The sequence below is a fragment of the Phascolarctos cinereus genome, unplaced genomic scaffold (genome assembly GCF_003287225.1).
Source record: "Phascolarctos cinereus isolate Bilbo 61053 unplaced genomic scaffold, phaCin_HiC Scaffold_4;HRSCAF=312, whole genome shotgun sequence".
NCBI classification, from domain to species: domain Eukaryota; kingdom Metazoa; phylum Chordata; class Mammalia; order Diprotodontia; family Phascolarctidae; genus Phascolarctos; species Phascolarctos cinereus.
In genome coordinates this window covers 93,911,808-93,933,530 of record NW_027555847.1, presented here as the reverse complement: position 1 = coordinate 93,933,530, position 21,723 = coordinate 93,911,808, and the positions used below count along the sequence as shown (strand labels likewise).

At 33.4% G+C, this 21,723-nt stretch overlaps 1 protein-coding gene across 4 annotated transcripts in view; it reads left to right on the top strand.

The window, feature by feature from the left end:
* Nucleotides 1–21,723, top strand: part of SMARCC1 (SWI/SNF related BAF chromatin remodeling complex subunit C1) — a 173,830-nt gene that overhangs the window by 52,279 nt on the left and 99,828 nt on the right. For all 4 annotated transcript variants that reach the window (XM_078152454.1, XM_020999002.2, XM_078152455.1 and 1 more), the window contains 8 exons: nt 1,912–1,981; nt 3,159–3,228; nt 9,438–9,513; nt 16,135–16,260; nt 17,392–17,513; nt 19,164–19,288; nt 19,638–19,697; nt 21,048–21,085. In XM_078152454.1, the coding sequence (XP_078008580.1) occupies nt 1,912–1,981; nt 3,159–3,228; nt 9,438–9,513; nt 16,135–16,260; nt 17,392–17,513; nt 19,164–19,288; nt 19,638–19,697; nt 21,048–21,085 (687 nt within the window). The remainder of the gene's footprint in view (nt 1–1,911; nt 1,982–3,158; nt 3,229–9,437; nt 9,514–16,134; nt 16,261–17,391; nt 17,514–19,163; nt 19,289–19,637; nt 19,698–21,047; nt 21,086–21,723) is intronic.

The following is a 21,723-nucleotide window of genomic DNA, read 5'->3' as shown; positions in this document are numbered from 1 at the left end:
AGTTTTATCCTTTCTAGAGAGGTTTAGCACACAACCTTCTATACTTTGTTGCTTCTCTACTGGAGATCGTACTTAAATTGACAGATAAACCACACCAAGAGCTCTAACTCATCCTGAGTTCTTACTAAATGATCTAGATAAAATTAATTATCTTTCTTTTCTTTGTTCATGTATTTAATGAAATAACTGGAAAATCATATTTGAATACTTGGTGAATGTTAAGAGCTCTGGAATTGAATATATGAAATAAAGATGCTGTATCATTGTTTTTAAATTTAAATTTTTATTTTCTTACATCTTGCCTTACTCATAATAGCATAGGTGTTAATTTTTACCTCTACCTGTATTGGATGCCTTATTGCCATGTGTTTTACAAGACTTCCTTAATATAGGTTGTTTGTTTATATTTTGTTAATATGAGATAAGGTAAGAATTTCACAAACCTTGAGATAATTTATCCTTTTTGCCGTAATGTTTTCCTTTATTTAGCACTCTTTTTGGGAAGATGTTCACAATGTAGTTCTTCTCTATGTTGTTTATTTTCTATTTACTGTCTTGCGGGTACAAAAAAAATTATATTAAGGCTACAAAAATGGAAGCAACTTCCAAGTAATGATGAAATGGTGAAAGCTTGTGTTGGCTTCAGAATATATACAGCATTACTTAGGTAAAAAATTATAGAATTGATTTCTCTTTGAATGTTTATTGATGTTTTGATCTTTAACCATCACTGTGTATTCCCGTGGCTTTGTTCCACCTTCTCCACTGAGATCCCTTTCTTGTAACATAGTACAGTGAAGCAGAACAAATCAACACGTTGACCATATCTGAAAATAAATGCTTTACTACATGCTCTCTGTCCACTCCCTCTCAGTCCTCTGACCTCCTAATTGGTTATTGCATTAAGCAGTTTAGAAGCCTTCCACAGTAGTTGTCCTTTATGTAGAGGGTTCTTAAAACCTTTTTGTCTCATGGACCACTTTAACAGTCTGGGGAATGTCCTGTGGATCCCATCTTGGAATATGGTTTTTAAATGCATTAAATAAAATACATAGGATTACAAAGAAAATCAGTTATTTAGAAGTGGTCATGAAAATATAGAAAACCAAGAACAAGTTCAGGAACTCTCCGGAAATCTATCCACCGACCCAAGGTTAAGAATCCTGTATTTTGTTATCATTTCTCTATACAAACTTTCCTCATTTTTCTGAAATCTTCATATTGGACCTTCATTATGGTATGAGAATATATTCCTTTCCATTAATGTGTACAGTTGCTTGGCCATTCTTCAGTCATGGGCACCCCCTTTCCTTTCATATCTTGGCCAAGAGCATAGATCTTGAAGAAGCATGAGAGGCTAATTTAGTTCAGCTTCCTTATCTTTTAGATGAGGTCACAGAGGCAGAGATATTAAGTTAGATCACACATCTAAAAACTAGCATTGCTGGCATTTAAGCCTAGGCCCTCTGATAACAGGTAAATTGTTCTCTTCATTATACCAGGAAATGTACATTATTACATGTTTTGACTGTAACCTTTGTGAAGACTAGACATCTTTCTTCCTCTGATTTGGAAAAACCTATTACTTTTTCTCCCTGAATCCTGTGACTTCCCTTTGTACCTGTTGGTTTTTTTCATTTAAGAGTTCCCTTAGTTTCTGTTTAAAATGTTAAATGCCCAAATTGTCCATTATTTTCTATTTTGACTTGCCTATTTCTCATTTTGGTAAACACCATCTAGCAATGTTTCTAAAACATAAATTTTCTTTTTCCTTTTCTGAATAAAGAAAGTATCATTACCACATATTTGGTAATTAATAGCTTACTTTTACTGTTGTTATTTAGCATCTGATGAAAATAAATTATTTTACAAGTGTCTTATTGTTATTCTTTTTGTATACCTGTCTTCCAGGGAACATTCACTGATGAAAAATCAAAAGCCTCTCATCACATTTATCCTAATCCTACCTCACTGGAGGATGGTAAGTCAATGCTTATGTGTCATTATGCCAATTAATATAGAAAAGATTTCAAAACCAGATACCATGCTAAATGTGATCCTTTTTTAAACAATGATTCTTTGTTCTTTGGAAAGAGTTGAGGACATGCTGCAGATCCTTCATGGAGGCAGGTGTTCCTCAGTGCATTATATAAAGTGCCTCTTATCTTGTGTGAATCCATATAGACTATTTTCCAATGTGCCCTAGGGACTCCATATTGTCATTTTCAAATGATCATTTCTATGGTTTACCAGATAGCTTGCACTGAATTCTGGATAATGAAGGACAGGAGTCACAGAATTTCAGAATTGGAAGGCCATCTTAGGAGCCATCTATTTCATCTCTTAACTGAAAAACAAAAACAAAACAAACCCACCTACTACAAAAGAGCTGACAGTGGTCCTCCAGTTTTTATTTGAAGACTCATCAGTGCTTCCCTTTCTGTTATGGTATAGCTTTAATAATTTTCAGTATATTGGGCCTAAATTTGCTTCTAACTTAGAGATGTCATACTCCCTTGAGGCCCAACCAGACTAAGATATAATTGGGTAATAATTAACAAAATAACTAAAAATACAGTACAACATAGATAATATTTGCAAAGATGAGTTTGAACAGAGAGACATTTGCTTAACACTCTAAAAAGTGAATATTAGCTGTTCCCTCACCTTCCTTTTTGCTTTGACAAAGTTGTATTTCTTTATTTTTTATTTTGTTTTTTTTTCTTTAGTTCATATTAGCGCTCTCTCCCAGTAGTTTCTTTGAGTACGAAGTAAGAAATGTGTCAGTAGGTAGAAAACCTAAATACAAGACTGTCCAAATCGGCTTAAAAGACACAGTCATTCAAAAGAATATTGTTATCTAATGAAGCTTTATTCTACCTTTATGGGAAATCAACAAAGTTAGAAGAGTATGCAGTATTTTAATACATATTACTAACCATCATCTCCATCTAGTGGCAAACAATTGCAAAAATTGCAAAAAAAAGAAAACTTCTTGAAAGAAAAAAATAATTTTTCCATCATAACAAAGTGGAGTTCTTCCTAGAATTAGGTATTGTAAAATCATAATTCCACGTTAAAGCATAATGAAGGCTATTAATAGTTATTTTCTTTGTTAATTTAAATTGTGCATTTTTCTTTTTCTATCTTTATTTCAGAAGACTGGTTGAGACCTGTGATGAAAAAAGACAAGCAGGTGCTAGTGCACTGGGGATTTTACCCAGACAGGTAATATAAAAATAAGAGCCCTATGCTGCTTTAAAAAATGGTGATTCTGATTTTATATCTTTTATACCTGATTAATAGATGATACTCCTACTCCCTGTCTCAAATCCCCTGGTAACAGAGAAAACCAAGCAAAACTAATGGATGTGGTGAGCACATATGATAGTTTATATAGTATTTCACACTTAGGTTCACCTCTCCCTCCCCCACACCTTTCTACTGAAAGGAGGGAAAGGGCTTCTTCATTTCTTTGTGGCCAGGATTGGTTATTATTCAGCATTCAGTTTCATTTTAGTGTTTTCATTTACATTATTGTAGCATCTGGTTTTCTGTTGGTTCTCTTTACTTCTACATTAGTTTATACAAATTTTTCCGTGAGTCTATGAATTCCTCATAGTTTCTTATGGTTTAGTAATGTTGCATAATTTTCGTATACCATGAGTTACTTGTTTAGCCTTCTCTAATCAATGGGCATCCATTTTCCAATTTATTGATACCACATAGTATACAGTGAGGAAATGCAAAATAGGATTATTTTAAATATATAGAACCTGTCTTTCCTAGGTTTCCTTTAGATATATGCAAAGTAATGGGATCTCTTAGAGTGTGAAAAATGCATAAACTTTGCTCTAGTAGTCGCCTGGGTTTACTGTGAAGAGGGAGATGTGTTTCATTATTGATTCCATGATCATCTGGGGTATTTCCCTTGTCATGGTGTATTTTCTTTTTAGTGATTTTGTTATTGATATTTGTGTAGTTGTTGTGTATGATGTTATTTTGGTTCTTCTCTGGTTCCAGTGCCTCTCACATGGTAGGAATTTAATAAGTGCTTGTTGATTGTTTATTTCACTGTGTGGGTTCGTAAAAATCTTAGAATATTTCTCATTTGTCATTTCTTACAGCACATTAATAGTCCATTATATTTTATAGCACATTTAATTTGACTATTCCCTAATTAATTGGTGCCCACTTTACAGTTTTTTGATACAACAAAAAATGCCACTCTGAATTTTATGTTATATATTGCACCTTTGTTTCTACCTTTGACTTTTTGAAGCATATGACTTGTAGTTGGATCTCTGGGTCAGAGGGTAAGGACGCTTTAGTCATTTGCATAATTGTAATTTCTTAAAAATATATTTTGTTTTTAATCTTCCATAATGCCCACTTTAACTGTATCTCTCCCCTATCCTAAAGAACTGTCATTTATAATATGAATAAAGAATGAAATAGGAAAAAAAATGCAAAACTAAACCAAGGTATCAGAAGTCTGTTTCTTTCTGTCTCCTCCTGGTGGTCGAACTTGTTTATAATTTCACAGGTTATAATTTTGATTTTCTTATGCTTTGGACTTAAGTGATTATAGTCATTACATATATTTTGATGATTCTGCTTACTTTGCTTTGTATCACTTCATATATCTTTATCTCTTCATGCTTCCCTGCATTTGTCAATGTTCCAATTATTTCAGTATGTTAATTACATTCATGTACCATATTTTGTTTAGCCATTCTTCAAGTGACTTTTTCCTTTTTGCGGCTATAAAAAGTACTGCTCTAAATATTTTGGTTAAAACTTAAATTGTAGGAAATTGGCTTGCTTTCATCTTGTATAAATGACATTATTAGAGGACAGTATGATGTGATGGAATAGTATTGGATTGTGAAATATGATTTCTGTGTTTATGGCTGGCTTTACCACTAGCGACTTACTACCTTGGGCAAGTTACTTTGTCTGGATTTTAATGTCTTTATCTGTAAAATAGCAGTTGGACTAGAACTTAAGATTCTTCCAGCTCTATGATTTTATGTGATTTGAGTCTTTGTCTCTTGACAGTAACTCTTGTTTTATACTTTTTATTTGGCTTAATGAACTTTTATGTTGTGATTCCCAGATAAATGGATTTCAGTTATATGTGCCCTGAAATAGGTACTCTTTCTTCTCATTATGTAGAATTAGACCACTATTTTAGGCTTGTCTTTCCCCTCCCCCCACATATATTCTATCTTTCCTCTTTAAAAAAATGAAAAAGGTATAATTTTCCCATCTACAATACACTAAAGTTATTTTTAAAATGTTAGGCTGTTTAAAGGTGAAAAGATTGTTTTTGACATACATTTGCTTTCTCTTGCCCAATATTTATCTCTCTAAATATGCTTGCTATTATGAGTAATTAAATTAAAATCTGTTTTAAAATTACAAACTTACTTGAAAAAAAAAAAGAGCTTTGTGCATCTCTGACCTATAGGATAATTGATGTCTGGAAATGGGTAGCATTTCTTATTCTCAGGCAGACACTGTGAGATACCGTCTCTGATAAGCTTTTTAATTGACAAGATTCTATACCTGACATGTGACTTTGGTGGTTTGGTGTGTGTGTGTTGTTTTTTTTTTTTACTTCTGTCAACTTCAGTTGCCATATTTCACTTTGAGAGTTGACACATCAGTAGTTTTGTGCATCTGAACCTTTCATACTAAACTAAAATTTATGTAGGTATTGACTGATTGATTGCTGGTACCAGCTCAGCCAAGTGCTGGCTTGCTACCAATAGTATTTGTACTGATTTTCTAATAAGATTCTTTAAAGAAAGGTGAAAAGGCTTGGTTTAAAAAGAAATTGTAATCTTTTTGGTAGTATGAAAGAAAATTGCAATTTTTTTTTTGAAAAAAATATGTTTCCAGAGTTTTGATATATGTTTGAATTGACAACCTTGTCTAAAGTTTCATATGTTAGTATGTTATCAGAAACCATGCAGAAACAAACCTAAATATACAGAGTAAATCTAAGGTATGTTTTTAGATCAAGAGAGTACTGATGTTTGAGGTGATTAAGAAAGGCTTCTTGTTACTTGAATAGAGCAGGGGGGTGGGGGGGTGAAGAATTCTATGAAGTCTAGGCACAATGACTTTCCGGAACTGAGGACAGCTACTGCAGAAGTCAGGAGACAGAAGAGAAGAAAGGAGGCCATTTTGCCTGGACCGTAGATTGTGAGAAAGAAAGTAATGTATATATAAGGCCATTCGTTGAGGCCAGTGGCAAAATGTTTTAGGAGTTAAAGAGAGGAGCTTATACAATACCTGATCCTGTTGGCAATAGGGAATTATTGGAGTTTGTTGAGTAGGGGAGAGACCTGGTTAAACATGCTCTTTAGGAAAAACACTTAGTTATATGGAGACCTCATTGGAGAGGGGAGAGCCTTGAGGCAGAGGAAGCTGTTACAGTAATCCTTACTATTATGTATTTATATTTAGATAGATAGTACTTATAAGGACTTACACTAGGACTTATTATTACTATATTAATACTATTACTAGTAATATTACTGTTATAGTAGTCCAGGTGAGAAATGATGACAGCCTAAATTAAGGTGGTAGATGTGAGAGTAGAGAAAATGGGATGAATTCAATATATTTTGAGAGAGAAATTATAGTTTGACAATTGATTGGATATATGGCTTGAAGGTTAGTGAAGATTCAAGGATAATTTTGAAATTAAGAACCTAGTCAGGGGTAGGGAAGCTGCAGCCTCAAGGCCACATGTAGCTCTCTAGGTCCTCGAGTGAGACCCTTTGACTGAATCTAAACTTCACAGAACAAATTCCCTTAATTAAAGGATTTGTTCCCTAAAATTTGGACTCAGTCAGAAGGCCATAGCCAAGGACCTAGAAGGCCACATGTGGCCTCAAAGGTGCAGGTTCCCTACCCCTGAGCTACCTGAATGGAAAACTATGTCCCTTAGGAGTCTGAATCTTTCCTTCTCTAGACTAGATATGCCTGCTTCCTTTAATTGGTCCTCCTATAAAATGATTTTGAAACTCTTCTCTATTCTACTTGACTAAATTCCTAACATAAATTCCTAATATTAACTGTGTATTTTTTCTACTTTCTGCTGAATCATTTCCCCCATTCTGATGAGTTCAGTTTCTTTTTAACCACGTTCCAAACCATCTCACTTTTCTTTTTAAAATTTATTTTTTTAACATTCATTTAAAAAAATTGTGTTGAAAATTCTTGCCCTTCTTCCTGCCCGCTGCCCCCATTGAGAAGGTAAGCAATATGATAGCAGTTATATATGTGAAGTCATGCAAAGCATATTTCCATATTAGCAATGTTGCAAAAAAAAAATAAAAACTAAGAAACAAAGTGAAAACAGTTTGCCTTACATTTTGTCAGACCTCTGTCTGGAGATGGATTTTTTTTTTCTTCCAATTTTTTTTTTCATGGATCCTTTGGAATTATCTTGGATCATTGTCTTGATCAGAGTAGTTAAGTCATTCACAGGTGATCATCTTTATAATATTGCTGTTACTTTGTACAAAGTTCTCCTGATTCTGCTTACTTTACTTTGCTTCAGTTCCTATAAGTGTTCCCAGGTTTCTCAGAATCAGTCTGTTTGTCATTTCTTACTAGCACAATAGTATTCCATCAGAATCGCGCCACAGTCATATACCACAACTTGTTCAGTCATTCCTCAGTTGATGGGCATCCCATCATTTTCCAGTTCTTTGCTACCACAAATAATGTCTCATTTTTCTCAGAGCCCATTCTTCAATATCTTTTGAAATGCCAATTCATCTTTCCACAGACTGATCCTAACTTTTCCAACATTCTTTCCACCTCTTTACTTTACCTGTGATCAGATTTTCTCTTAACAATGCTACATCCCTCTCTGTTTGGAGGGCACTGTTATTCTTCCTGATACAGAGGTTCAGGAGATGTTGACATATGCATTATTCATTCAATCTACCCTTTTCCTATCATTTTGGGAATTCTGTCTTCTACCAACCTTCAGATCACTCCCATCTTTTTTAATGATTTAAGTTTTCCCTCTACCCCATTTTTGCCATAATCTAAAGATTTTATGTACTGGTGACCTCTTTTACATTATAATCACATAGTTTACCTGTCTCAGCCCCACTGACTTGCTTTTTCTACCTCATGTCATAGTCACCATTGTCACATGGCACTGTACCACTTTTCAGTATCCTAAATTCTGAAATTTTTCAGTCAGATAATAACTTCCTGTCCTTCTACTTATACTTTTTTCCACAAATTAAATCTACTCTTTGCCTGTATTTTGGCCCTTGAATCCTTTACCTGACCCTTTTCTCCATTTCAGGTAAAGAGTTCTAGCAAATATAGCACATCTCCCTAGTTGGCTGTTTTGGGCTTACATTTGAATGATGTCATACCAACCATTGCTACATAAGTTTGTTTTGGGGGAGCCAGTCTTCAAATCTGCTGTGTCCTAGCTTTGTTCCTTATTAGATGTTGGAACACAGAATCCTACTTTTTCTTCAGAAATTCTAGACATTATCTTATTTGGCAAATCACTTTAATATATGCTATTTGGCAAATCACTTTAATATATGCTAAGTAGCTCTTGCTATGAAAGTTTATAGAATATTTTCACCTTTCTTTTCTCCTCCTACATATTTCCCCTCTTGCTGACCTCTTGATATTGGCTTCATTTTTTTCTCTTCAGAAAAATCTATACTTTCTGACTTCCTTTTTTGATTATATCTTCCATTCTTTCTAGTTATTTATCTCCTAAGCATGGGGAAGTGTTCCTAAATCCTTTTCATCTTCTCAATTTTGGAAATTACCTTTCATTTTAAAAATTATGTAATATATATATTTAACGTGCCTTATTAAAACTCCATCTTTTGTTTGTTCCTGAAAAATATAGACGGTTGCTGACGTAAACTACTCCTTGGTCATAGTTTTTAATTATGTCTGTTTCCTCAGACTTATTTGCCCAGGTATGAAGACTTAGTAATCAATAGTAATCTCTTCTTCTGTAGAGTAAAGTTAGAAAATACAGTCTATTTCCTATACTATTCTGTGAATTTTGTTTTTTCTTCTTAGTCAATACTTGTTAACTGCTTCCTCCTTGGGAAGGAACCAGTTGGTTTTAAAGTTAAGGGTCTAGAGAATGGCATTATATATGTGGATAGGTTAAAATCTCAAGTAATTTTTACTCAAAAATGTTCTTGGAAGTTTTGGCAAAAAAACCAAATTATTTTTTTTTCTGCTGCATTTAATTCTTTAAAAAAGATTCCAATACTAGCATTTAACACATATGATCTAATAAGATTATGTTGGTGCTACAATTTTTCTGGTGGTATGATTTTCCATTTCCTTAAGGATGTTGTTACTTTTTAAATGGTTGGACCTGTGGAATAATATTTTTCTCTTTAATTTTCCTTTAGCTACGATACTTGGGTCCATGCTAGTGATGTCGATGCTGAAATTGAAGATCCTCCCATTCCAGAAAAACCATGGAAAGTGAGTGGGTCTCATACTAATAAAATATTCTGAAGTGTTTAAATGTTCTTCCTAACTGTTCTTTTGGGAAGTTTAAAAAAGAATGAGCATTTTTATGCTGTCTATCTCTTCTGTCAAAATTACAATTTTATTTCATTATATTTTTGGTTTGATGCATTTCCAGAGAGGTTCTGAAAACTCAAGGATCAAGTTAACTTATTCCTTGAGGTAAAGAGGAAGAACTTAACTGTCTGGGATTCACTTGAGGTGAAGCCCTTTCAATGTACAGCTAATTCATTTACCTGTTCCTGTCTAGTCTTACAAATTTTAATACTTCACTCTTGTAGTGGATCGCTTCTACCATCCATATTTAAAGCCTACCCATAACTTTTCATCTTGTACAGTTCTCTTGTTAATTATTTTCTTGCAAATCTTCTGTAATTCTCCTCTGATAGAAGCATTCTTGTTTTTTTAATGTGTCATAGATGCTAGTGGAACAGGTGGCTTATCTTTAGATCTCATTTATGATACAATCCATATCTTTTCTGGTCTTGCAGGTTCTTGTTGGTTTTTTATATAACCTATTGAATATCATTAGTAGTATGATATAGCCTCCTTATATCTGTAATGCATCTTTCCATTCCCCATATGATTATCTGCCATTTTGATTCTTCTGATATTCTGTTTTTCAGTGCATTGCAACCATGTAGCATTACTGGGAAAATAGACGGTTTGGAATAAAATCGTCATATTAAAGAATGAAAAAATAATTTTTTGAAAAAACTGAATGAACTGAAAAAAATGTTAGATAACTTCATGAAGAGAAAAAGGAAATTTAAATTTCCAAAGTAAATGAACAAGGGGAATTAATAAGAATTAATAAGAAAGAATCATCAGGACCCACTTTATACAATCATGTGTTAGCAAAACTGAGCATTCAGAAGAAGTGGATGAAGTAGTTCCAAAAATATAAAATGTTCAAACCAGTGAAATAGGAAATTGAGATCTAATGCAACTCAATCTCGGGAAAAGAAACAAAGCAAGTCAGGAATGATCTTCTAGAGCAAAAGATTCCTCAGGCCTGAAGAATTTACAGGCAAATCCTATAAAATATTTAGTGAGTAATTAATATCTATGCTACAAAAAATACTCTCAAAAGTTGAGGTGGAAGGCACTCAACTAACTTGCTTTTTGAAACGGATGTATTTCTGATATTTAAACTAGGGAGAGCCAATCAGAGAAAAAGAATTATGTTCACATTTCACTTAGGAACATTGATTCACAAATTTTAAAATCCCTGAAGGGTTAATATAACAGTATATTTATAAAATAACAAGATGTTGAAATTGAATTTGTGACAGAAATTTTCATCTGATTCTATGTTAGGAAAATAATTAGCATATTAACCTTTTACTGTGTTTTTTTTTGTTGTTTTGTTTAAGAAAGGTCATTCACAGCCTTTGCTTTCATCAGTGCAGGGAACTCCCAATGAGGTAACTTTCTTTGATATAGATTGTTCTTGGACAACAGTCAACATGGCATTCATTAAGCACCAAAATACTGAGGCAGTAACTTCAGTAAAGTAGTAGTATGCAAACCAAACACACAGAAATCATCAGTATTTCTAGACAGTTTTTAATACCAGTAAGAAACATTAAGATGGTCTAAAAACAACCAAAAATGATTAAAACATCTGAAAGTTGGTCTACCAAGACACAATTTTATATAAATGGAACTACAAAAGACATTGCATGAATAAGATTAATAAGATGCAAATAATTAGAGGTGGAATCCTATACTCTTTGTTGGACTAAGCTGATACATTAAAAAATACTGTGTAAATAAATTTGTACACTTAGCACATTTCACCAGTCACATTACTAACAGGTACTTGATAAATGTTTAAGAGACAATAATAAAATAATTTGGAGGAAAAAAAACCCTAGAATTTCAACAGAACCAATGAAGAAAGTAAAAACGCAAGGTGAGGCATAGCATTACCAAAAGATTAAACTACATTTTTAATTAAGAGCTTTTCAAAAGGGTTGTAAAACTAGCCAAAACTATTCAAAAAATGGTTATTAAAGGGGCAGCTAGGTGGCACAGTGGATAAGAGCTCCAGCCTTGGAGTCAGGAGAACCTGAGTTCAAATGTGACCTCAGACATTTGACACTCTTACTAGTTATGTGACCCTGGGCAAGTCACTTAACCCTGATTTCCTCACCCGACACCCCAACCTCCCCCAAAAATGGTTATTAAAACAGAAAAGTATATCCTTGAAACAGAGAAACAACAAACAGAAGCAGTGAAGAACTCACTGTTTGATGAACATGAGAGAATGTATATTTTACTTTTCCTCCAAGAATGAGCAAGATAGTTGGTCATAATAAAATAATAATAAGTGAGCAAAATATTTAAAAAATTTGAGAGAATGATATTGTAGAGCTGATCATAGCAACAGTAGATATAATTATATTTTTAAAATTGTACTACATCCCAAAGTCTTGTTTTGTGCAGCTGAAGTGGTCTTCAAGGGAATGTTTATGTTTATATTTATATCGGCTGAGGAGCTAGAGAATGCGAAACAATTACCCATGAAATTAGATAGAGGGAATACAGTAAAGGAAAACTATAAATATCACAAATGATTATTGCTGCAGAAAATACGATGTAGATAGTAGCATAGAGGCTACAAGAATATATTTACAAAATAATTCACTAAGACCATATTTGATGTCAGGAATGTAAGGATGGCTAAATATTATGAAAACTGTAAGTATCATAAAACATTGATAACAAAAATTAGAAGATACTTGCTAGCAATAAATACAAAAAAATCCTCTGATAATAAAAGATAAATTTTAAAACCCTAACAATATTAAGAATAAAAGTTTTTTTTTCCCTTACTATGTCAAATAGTATACAGAACCCAAAAGGTTTTCATAATTTTTAATGAAGAAATACTGGAATCAGCCCCCTACCCCCTGAAAAGCAAGAGTACCTATTTTTCCACTGTCTTTTGATTAAGTATAAGAAATAGTCACACAAACAAAATTAAGTAGGAATACAGGTGGCACAGTGGATAGAGTGCTGGACATGAAATTAGAAAGACCTGAATTCATATCCTTAGACATTAACCAACTGTGTGACCCTAGGCACATTTGTTCACCGAGAACACCACCTTCAGGGGGTTTGTGGTAATCAAATAAACCAATAAACATAAAGGTCTTTGCATATGATAAATGCACAAATGCTAGCTGTTATTTCTATTTTTAGATGATAGTAAAGCTTCCTTGGATACTTCTGGGGATTAAAAAAAATTATCAGTTAAATCAGTACCATCAATAAAATGGGATACAAAACAAACCTAGAGAAACCTTTTGCATTTCCATGAAATATGGAAAAATTCTAGGAAAAACCAGTAGTAAAATTTGAATGAGGTTTATGAAATTTATAAAACATTTGTATGTTAATCTAATTTTAAAAATACATGTCTTTCATAATATAGATAAAGGATGAGAAAACATAACAAAACATTTGGAGAAATTCTGTTTTGCAAAATTAGGCCATCCCACTATAGTCAAAATGATGATAATTACCATTTATGGCTATACTAGTCAAAGTAACAAGTTTAATACAAATGAAGTAAATTCACTAAGTTTAAGTGATTATGAAATTACTAAAACCAGCTGTGCGTTTGGAATTAAATCCTGAATTAACATTGAGCCTTAAGACATTTACTAGCTGCTACTCTTAGTAAGTCACTTATACTGTACCTACTTCAGTTTCCTCAACTATAATATGGACATCATAATAATTACATTCTAGTGGGTATGCATCGTCTCTAGTATCAAATACGAAATCTTATCTGTTATGTTCAAAGTCTTTTCAAACCCAGGTGACCCATTCCTTCCTGTCCACCCCCTCCCTCACCCCCCAGCCCCTTCTCAGTTTTCTTCTTACACCTTATTTCCTGGCATGTACTCTTTGATCTAGTAACATTGGCTTCCTTGATATTCCATGAACAAGACTCTCTTTAAACTCCATACATTTTCTCTGGCTGTCACTACTGCTGGAATACCCTACCTCCTTATCTCCATCTACTGGCTTCCTTAAGTTCCCCACTAAAATCTCATCTTCTATAGTAATTAGTCTTACTCATTCTGTTTTACAGTACTGTATTATTCCATTTCATTCATATGTCATAATTTTTTATGCATTTCCCAACTGATAGGCATCAACTTCTTTCTAGTCTGTTGCTACCATGTAAAACGGCTGCTTTAAATATTTCAACTTATGTAAGTAAGGCTTCTTTCTTGGTCAGTGACTTTCTTGAAATAAATGCCTAACAGTAGAATCTATATGTCAAAAGATACAGACATATTAGTTAACTTTATTCGCGTAATTCCAAGCTGCTTTTTAGAATGGTTTTATTTTTGCCTTTTTTTTTTTTTGGTTAGGCAGTGGGGTTAAGTGACTTGCCCAGGGTCACACAGCTAGTGTTATATGTCTGAGGCCAGATTTGAACTCATGTCCTCCTGAATCCAGGGCTGGTGCTCTATCCACTGCACCACCTAGCTGCCCTTGGAATGGTTTTACATAGCTGCTCTACTAATCTATTAGTGTGCCTGTCCATAACCCCTTTAAAATTGATTGTTCTCTCCCTGTTTTCATTGTTGCTAATTTGCTGGATTTATATGTCATTGTTTTGATTTGCATTTCTCTTTGTTATTAATGATATGGAGTATCCTTTTATATCATTGTTATAGTTGTATGGTTATTCTTTTGAAAACTGTATATTTTGATCAATAATGTTTTAAGGAAAGGGTCTTGGTTTATGTATTATTTATATATATAAAATATATTGTATATATATGTGTGTGTGTGTGTATATATATATAAAAGTTGTCTTACATATCTTACATCTGAGTCCCTTCTAAGAGTTATTTGATATAAAGGTTTTTTCCTTGTCCACTATTTCCCTCCTGGATGAATTTAGTTTGTTTAAAAACCTTTTTATATCATGTGTATTCATGTATAATCTACTCCGCCTTATAGACCTTGAGTTCCTTAGAGACTTTTGTGTGCAACCGTATCACCTTTGTTAGATGCCTTTTTAAGAAATTGAAATGACTTCCTGTAGTATGGCCAAGTTTTCATTTTCATGTTGCTTTTTTCTCAGGTAGACTTCATTTTAGACTGTTAGACTCTTAGATGTTGTATATCATCACCTCCTTGAATTTTAAAAATCTGTTTTGTTTATGTCTAGATTATCTGATTCTCCTCAGCATTCCCTCTTTAACTATGTCACGCTCTAAAACGAGTGATAACTTTGTCTTACAATCCCTTGGTTTCCATTAACAAAAGCTCTTCCCTTATTAGGACCCAAATTAGGTCTAGCATAACAATTAATATCATTGCTCTTTCTCTTTTCTCAAAGAATTACTTGCTAGTTATCATTAGCAAATTAAGTGAAGGATTTATCATATGCTTTGAATTTATTGATAAATATCTCCAGCATATAATTGGGTAATTACTTTCCTCCAGCAAAAGTATATCTTGCCTCTGTGCCATTTTTCTTGTCTGTATCAATAACTTGTCACCTATTCCCTCTGTCTGATTTTATTGTTTTATACTCAGTGATATGATATGAGTTTTATCTTTTTCTTGTGTTCTTTTATATTAAGTGAAGTGAGTAGAACAATTTATACAGTAATAGCAACATTATAAAGATAACTTTGAAAGACTTCATAACTCTAATTACAAGGATTCCTGATGAAATGTGCTATCTACCTCCAGTTATCTCATGAACACATATAACAGATGGAAGCATATTTTCTTTTATTTTTCCCTTTCTCTTTTTTGGATATAGCTAACGGAGGAATTTATTGTATATGGCTATACATATTTGTAATTAGTTTTGTTTTTCTTGCCTTCTCAGTGTGTTGGAAGGCAAAAAGGAGAATTCGAAACTGAAAACAAAATTAAGTTGAATTAAATTAAAAAGAATGTTAAATAAAAAAGCAACCCCACATATTTAGTGGGAGCAAAAAATACCTATGTACCCGTTATTCTTTTCTTGTCATTGATTTTCATACTGACGTATATTTTCTTGATATATGTTGCTACTTTGCTAAGAGCTCTATTGGCTCTTGCTTATTTTGTACAAGGGATTAGAATTTCAAGTGTATTTTGTTACTTGTAGTTTCTTGCTAAATACACATCTGATATATTGTTTCTTTTACCTCTTTTCCAGTTGTTTTTTCTATCAATTATTACTTATCTCCATTGTTATTTCTTTCTTTCATATGTACCTGATGTTCTCTGTTTCCCTGATATACAGTTTTTCCTGGACATTTTCTCTCATTATAACCCTGATAGTAAAGGCTTTCTTATGGTACTTAAAAGGGAAAGGACTTTTTCAAGTTATGTGACTTAAAAGTCATATCTACTTAGTGGCAAAACTAGGGCATAACACCAGGCCTTTGATTCCCAGTCTTCCTAGCTTTTTCCAATACAGCATGCTGAATTATTGACTCTAGAGGTCTCTGCCTATGGGTTAGGTTTGCCAATACAGTACAAGAATAAGCTGGACCTTTTTGTTAATTTATGTAAATGCCAACTGTGGGATTTGTTTTTTAGGTTCATGCAAAATGGATTTTAGACACTGATATTTTCAATGAATGGATGAATGAAGAAGATTATGAGGTGGATGAGAACAAGAAACCAGTTAGTTTTCGTCAGCGCATCTCAACAAAGAATGAAGAGGTATCTTCAAGGATTCCTTGCTTTCTTTTAGTCTTGATATTTAGGATAACCTGTATAATATGGCCTTATCTTTGATAAATCTATTTGTTTATGTTGGAATTTTTAAGTTAAATGTGTTTGTGCATTTGGTATAATGTAATTTAAATGTTCTGCCACTCAGAAAATCTTTGTGTGAAAGAGTTGGCCTGCTACTAGTGTAGTGTAGATAGAAATAAACCAAGTATAGCAGTCTTAAGATTGGTCTTAATGTTGTAGAATTTTCACTGGTAGATTTCTGTATTTAATAATAGCTGTCCTGCAATTAACAGACATTCCATTCATGAATCTTAATATTCTGTTTTTGATAAAGTTGTCTTACAAGCAACTAATAATATATCCATTTTTTAAAGAACCTGATGACTGAAAATGTGAGATTGTGGGAAAACAGGGCTGAATTAATGACATAATTTATGGTAGAATACCTGTTTTGTTTATCCATTTCATATTCCATGAATGAATGCTCACTTTTACATTTTTTGAAAATTCTTTGGACATTTCCAATCCAGAAGCATGCTATTATCTTAAAAGGTGGTGAATGTTATCCATTATTTTCTTCATTTTTCTGTTTCTCCATAAAAGTTTGCTAAACTCTTATTTACTTTTTAAAAAACTCAAGTTGTGTTTAATATTTCTTCATTTTTCATTAAGAGCTGTTTATTCATTGTTTGACTCTTATTTCTTTTTTTGTTTGTTTTTGGCTGGGCAGTGGGGATTAAATGACTTTCCCAGCGTCACACAGCTAGTAAGTGTTATGTGTCTGAGGGCAGATTTGAACTCAGGTCCTCCTGAATCCAAGGCCGGTACTCTATCCACTGAGCCACTTAGCTGCCCCCTTTAACTCTATTTCTTCCCTTTTTTTTTTCCCTTTCAAATTCATTGTGTTTCACAGTATGTCTTCATTATAATTAGTGGTATTTAGATGGCTACAGCATATAATAATGTTGCTACAATTGTAGCCCTAGAATATATGTAGGGATATTCAAAATAGCAGAAATTCATACATGAATAGGCTTTCTCTCCCTAGAATTCATCACCTCTTCCCCTAAATTTTGCTGCTGTTGATATTAAGTTTTTTCTTTATATTCCTTTTAGCCAGTCCGTAGTCCTGAGAGAAGAGATAGGAAAGCAGCAGCAAGTACAAGAAAGAGAAAACATTCACCTTCTCCTCCACCTCCTACTCCTGCCGAATCAAGGAAAAAGACTGGAAAGAAAGGGTAAGAATTGGTAGACAGGTAAAATCACATTACAAGAAACTCCAAAGCATTGTCAGATGTCTTTAGGTTTTTAGAATTTTTGCTAGAGAATATAAAAATCAGTTGGTATTTTGGGTTTGGAAATCCTTTGGTGTGTACACTTAAAATAGTTTGGAAAAACTACCTAAAAGTAGCCATACCTTTGTAACTGAGTTTATACATATAGAATATGACTACTTGTGATTCACTATGGTAGATTCTGTCTTTGATTTCCTCATGGTTACATATTTGAGAAGTCATACTCAAGGAAGAAGAAAGCCTGTGATTGCAAACTCTGTCCTTTGTACTGTTATTTAAAAGTGTTACTTAATGCAGAATGTTTATCATACGCTATATCTTTCCAATGATTTTTCTGTTTGTCCTCAGCAAGAACAGGATACTTGACTAATTTGGTTCCTTTTCAAAAAGGGTAATAATAACTAAGTGATCAGGACCTTAATTTCACCTTTATGTTTGGTTTTTCACCTATGCAGACTTTCCTCTGTAACCAAACCATCCTATTAATGTCCCCAGGACAGCCCCACATGGCTTTGCCTTCATTGCATTTGTTAAATAGAATTCATGATTTTACAGCTGGAGAAGATTCCTTAAAGATGATGGTAGTCTAACTCCTCATTTGACAGCTCAAGGAGGCAGAGCTCCTGAGATAAGTGAACTGTCCAGGGTCATCTAGCTAGCTTGTGGCAGAGATAAATCCAGAATCCAGGTCTGCTGATGTGTATTCCAGTATTCTTGCTAACCCACCACCCTGTTTCTCATAGGCACTGGTCAAATCCTGCCTTCTTCATGAGGCCTTCCTTGACCGCCACAGCCCAAGGTGATCTTCCTGTTCCTTGACCTTCATATCATGTATTTTCTGTCCCACTCATTTGGCATTTATCATTTTGATGTGATTGAAGGACTTTAAATTAGAAATATGGCTGAACAACTACAGCTTGAAATACTAGGTGCCTTATCCCTAAGGGTATTTATTGAGCAATCAGAATTGGCATCTGCTGTCAGAGTATAATACTAAATGTTTCTACTATACAGTTTTTATTGCTTGTAATGATACATATAAGTAGCAAAATGTAGTAAGCCAATTTTTATTTTATTCTTTTAAAAAAAATGAATTTTTTTTCCCCTTCATCACATTCATTTCCAAGTATATCTTCCTTTGCCCTACCTAGCAAGCCATTTCTTTCAACAACATTTTTAAGAAGAAAAAGAGCTGTTGATCAAAATGTTCCAGTGTTCAGACTATGCTGACAGTATGTAACATCTGTAGTGCCTCAGCGTTTCAGTGAAGGGGGAGAAAGATCAATATATCTTTAGGAACAGTGTTATTAATATAAGCATTTGTGTGTCAATGTGGATTCAGGTCAGAGAAGATACAGTGTTCATTTTATAATACTATTGTAGGCCTTTTTTAGGTACAATATCTGGAAATCCAGAGACTTGCACCAGTAACATCTTGGATGTTCTTCTCTAGGTTTGCTGCTTGACGGACTGATCATTAAGAGATATTTTTAAATGAATTATTTGTATTTTTTAATTGTTAGGTAGAGCACTAAAAGCCATTTGGTGTAATGAGAAACGTATTGAATCATGTTTGCATCTAATCTATTTTAGACAAACTAGTCTCTATGGGAAGAGGCGAGGTCAGAAAGAAGAGGATGAACAAGAAGACCTCACTAAGGATATGGAAGACCCAACTCCAGTACCTAACATAGAGGAAGTGGTACTTCCTAAAAATGGTATTTATTCCTTTAATTCCAGTCTATACTTATATGTTATTTATCTTATATATGTTGAAAATAGAAGGATAACAAAGGGTTTACTGTCATTATTCTCTAGTAAATTGAAGCAATAAGTTGTCATAATCAGTGACACCAAGAAAAGTAGAAAATCATTTACTCAGTAAGTTCTTATTTGCCTTCCACAGTACAGTGCCAGGCACAATGTTTTGGGGCTGGGGATACAAAGATAAAAAAGGATACAGTTGTTGTCTTTGTAAAGTCTAAGTACTGTCGGACAAGACAGCATTTATGTGTTTGAGTAGACACATGGTAATCTATTGTTGTAATGTTTGCTTTTGTCTTACAGTGAACCCAAAGAAAGACAGTGAAAATACACCAGTTAAAGGAGGAACAGTGGCAGATCTAGGTAAATACAAACAGCTTATACACTTGTTTAAATTATATTCTTCTATAATCTCTCTGGAATGTATTTTAACATGCCCTTTTGGTAAATAGGCATCTAGGTGGTGCATAGGATAAAACCCTGGGGCTGGAGTCAGTAAGATCTGAGTTCAAATCCTGCCTCATATGTTTTCTAGCTGTGTGACCCTAGGCAAGTCACTTAACCTCTCCCCAGCCTTGGTTTCCTCAACTATTAAATAGGAATAACAATAGCTCCTAACTCAGAGGGCTGTTGTGAGGATCTTAAGAGAATGTCTGAAAAGTGCTTTGCAAATTTTAAAGCGCTACATAAATGCTAATCTGTAGCTATCTATAAAAATGCAATTAGATTTAGATTAGCTAGATTTTTCTCCTATGCAGTGCTTTCCATTATAATGGGGTCTCCATTATCTAAATCAAATATTTATGGATAGTCTGATGAGCTTTTGTTTCTGCTTAAGATAAAATTGTAGTGCAAAGTTGTAAGCCACATATAAAAGATGCCTTTAAGATGCCTTTACCAGAGACTTTATTACCTTGAAGAGATTTCCTGGTTGAATGAATTAGAAAAAAGATCGGTGTTAATAACAAACTTACTCATTAATGACAAAGTTAGACATTAATTTTTTCTCCATTGTATCTCTATTGTTTTTAGTTTTAGGAATATTATTTTAATATCCCATTATGCCTAGTATTGTATAGAAGCTTCTTTAGAATTTTTATTTATTTTTGTGGTGAGTCAGTTTGCCCTAGCTACTCTTGTTTTGTTTGGGCAAAGTTTTTGTTGTGTTTCTTGCAGTGCCATTTATATGTTTAACTTAAATTACTTAAATGCTTTAAAGGTATAGACACGCAGGATTTGGGGCTTGTTTACCCAATCTGTAGAAGGCCTTATTAGCTCTCTTACTAAGACTTTGTTCATGGTGTTGGATATGGATTCTTTCATCTCTTTTCCCGTTTCAACAAGGACCCAACATTTCATTGAGCTTTAACTAAAACCTAGGAGATGGCAGTATTGAACACGTCTCTTCATGTACTGCTGTTAGCAGCCTTTAGCTAAGGCACCATTTGAACCAGTAATTAAGTGTAAATCACCTTGTTCAGCTGTTTTAATTATCTGTGCCTTCTGCTTTTGCTTATTTCTGCTGCTTCCATTTCTTTCTGTAAGTTTGATTAAATGAATTAACATGAATGTTAAATTTCTTTTTTTCTTTCTTTGTTACACATTAAGTAAAAAAGCATTTATTGAAATCATATCTTTTAAATGTACTTATAATTTAAAATTTAGAAGAGAGAGTGCATACATAATAATTAATTACATGATTTGGTCTTGCAGATGAGCAGGATGAAGAAACAGTGACAACAGGAGGAAAGGTAACGTTGACTTTTTTTTGCTAAAACATCGAAGTTAAAAAAATATTCTTCCAGTGCATTAAGAAGGCTTTTCAAAGTGTATTTTAACCCTGTTTTCTTCTTGAAGAGGCTTTCTGTTGGTGAGAGTAGGAAGTTCTTTACTTCATTGTATGAAAAAGGTCCCAAATTGGAAGTTTTTAGATTGCTTCAGTATTAAAAAAAATTAGACTATAAACACAGATGTTTTAATAGAAATTTGACAGATATATAATGAATGTCAGAATGCTGTTAATATGTCATTTCTTAGTAGCTGTATTATTTTTTCCTCCAATATTCTTTACACTAGGGTTTTTAACCTTTTTTATTTTATATATAATTTGGCAGTCTGGTGAAGCCTTTGAAGCCCTTTTTAGGATAATGTTTCTCACTTACATTCCTAAGTAATTGAAATGTTAAATTTCACTTGGAAGTTAGTGAAAATAAAGGTGTAACTTCCTTTTCATCCACATTCATGGGCTCCCTGAAATCTGTTCATAAAACCCATTAGGGTTTTGTGGATACCAGGTTACAAAACTCTGCTCTACACATTTATTTACATACAGAATAAGATTTGTTATTTTTATTCTCAACAGTACAAGTTCTGTTTAAACATTCGTTCC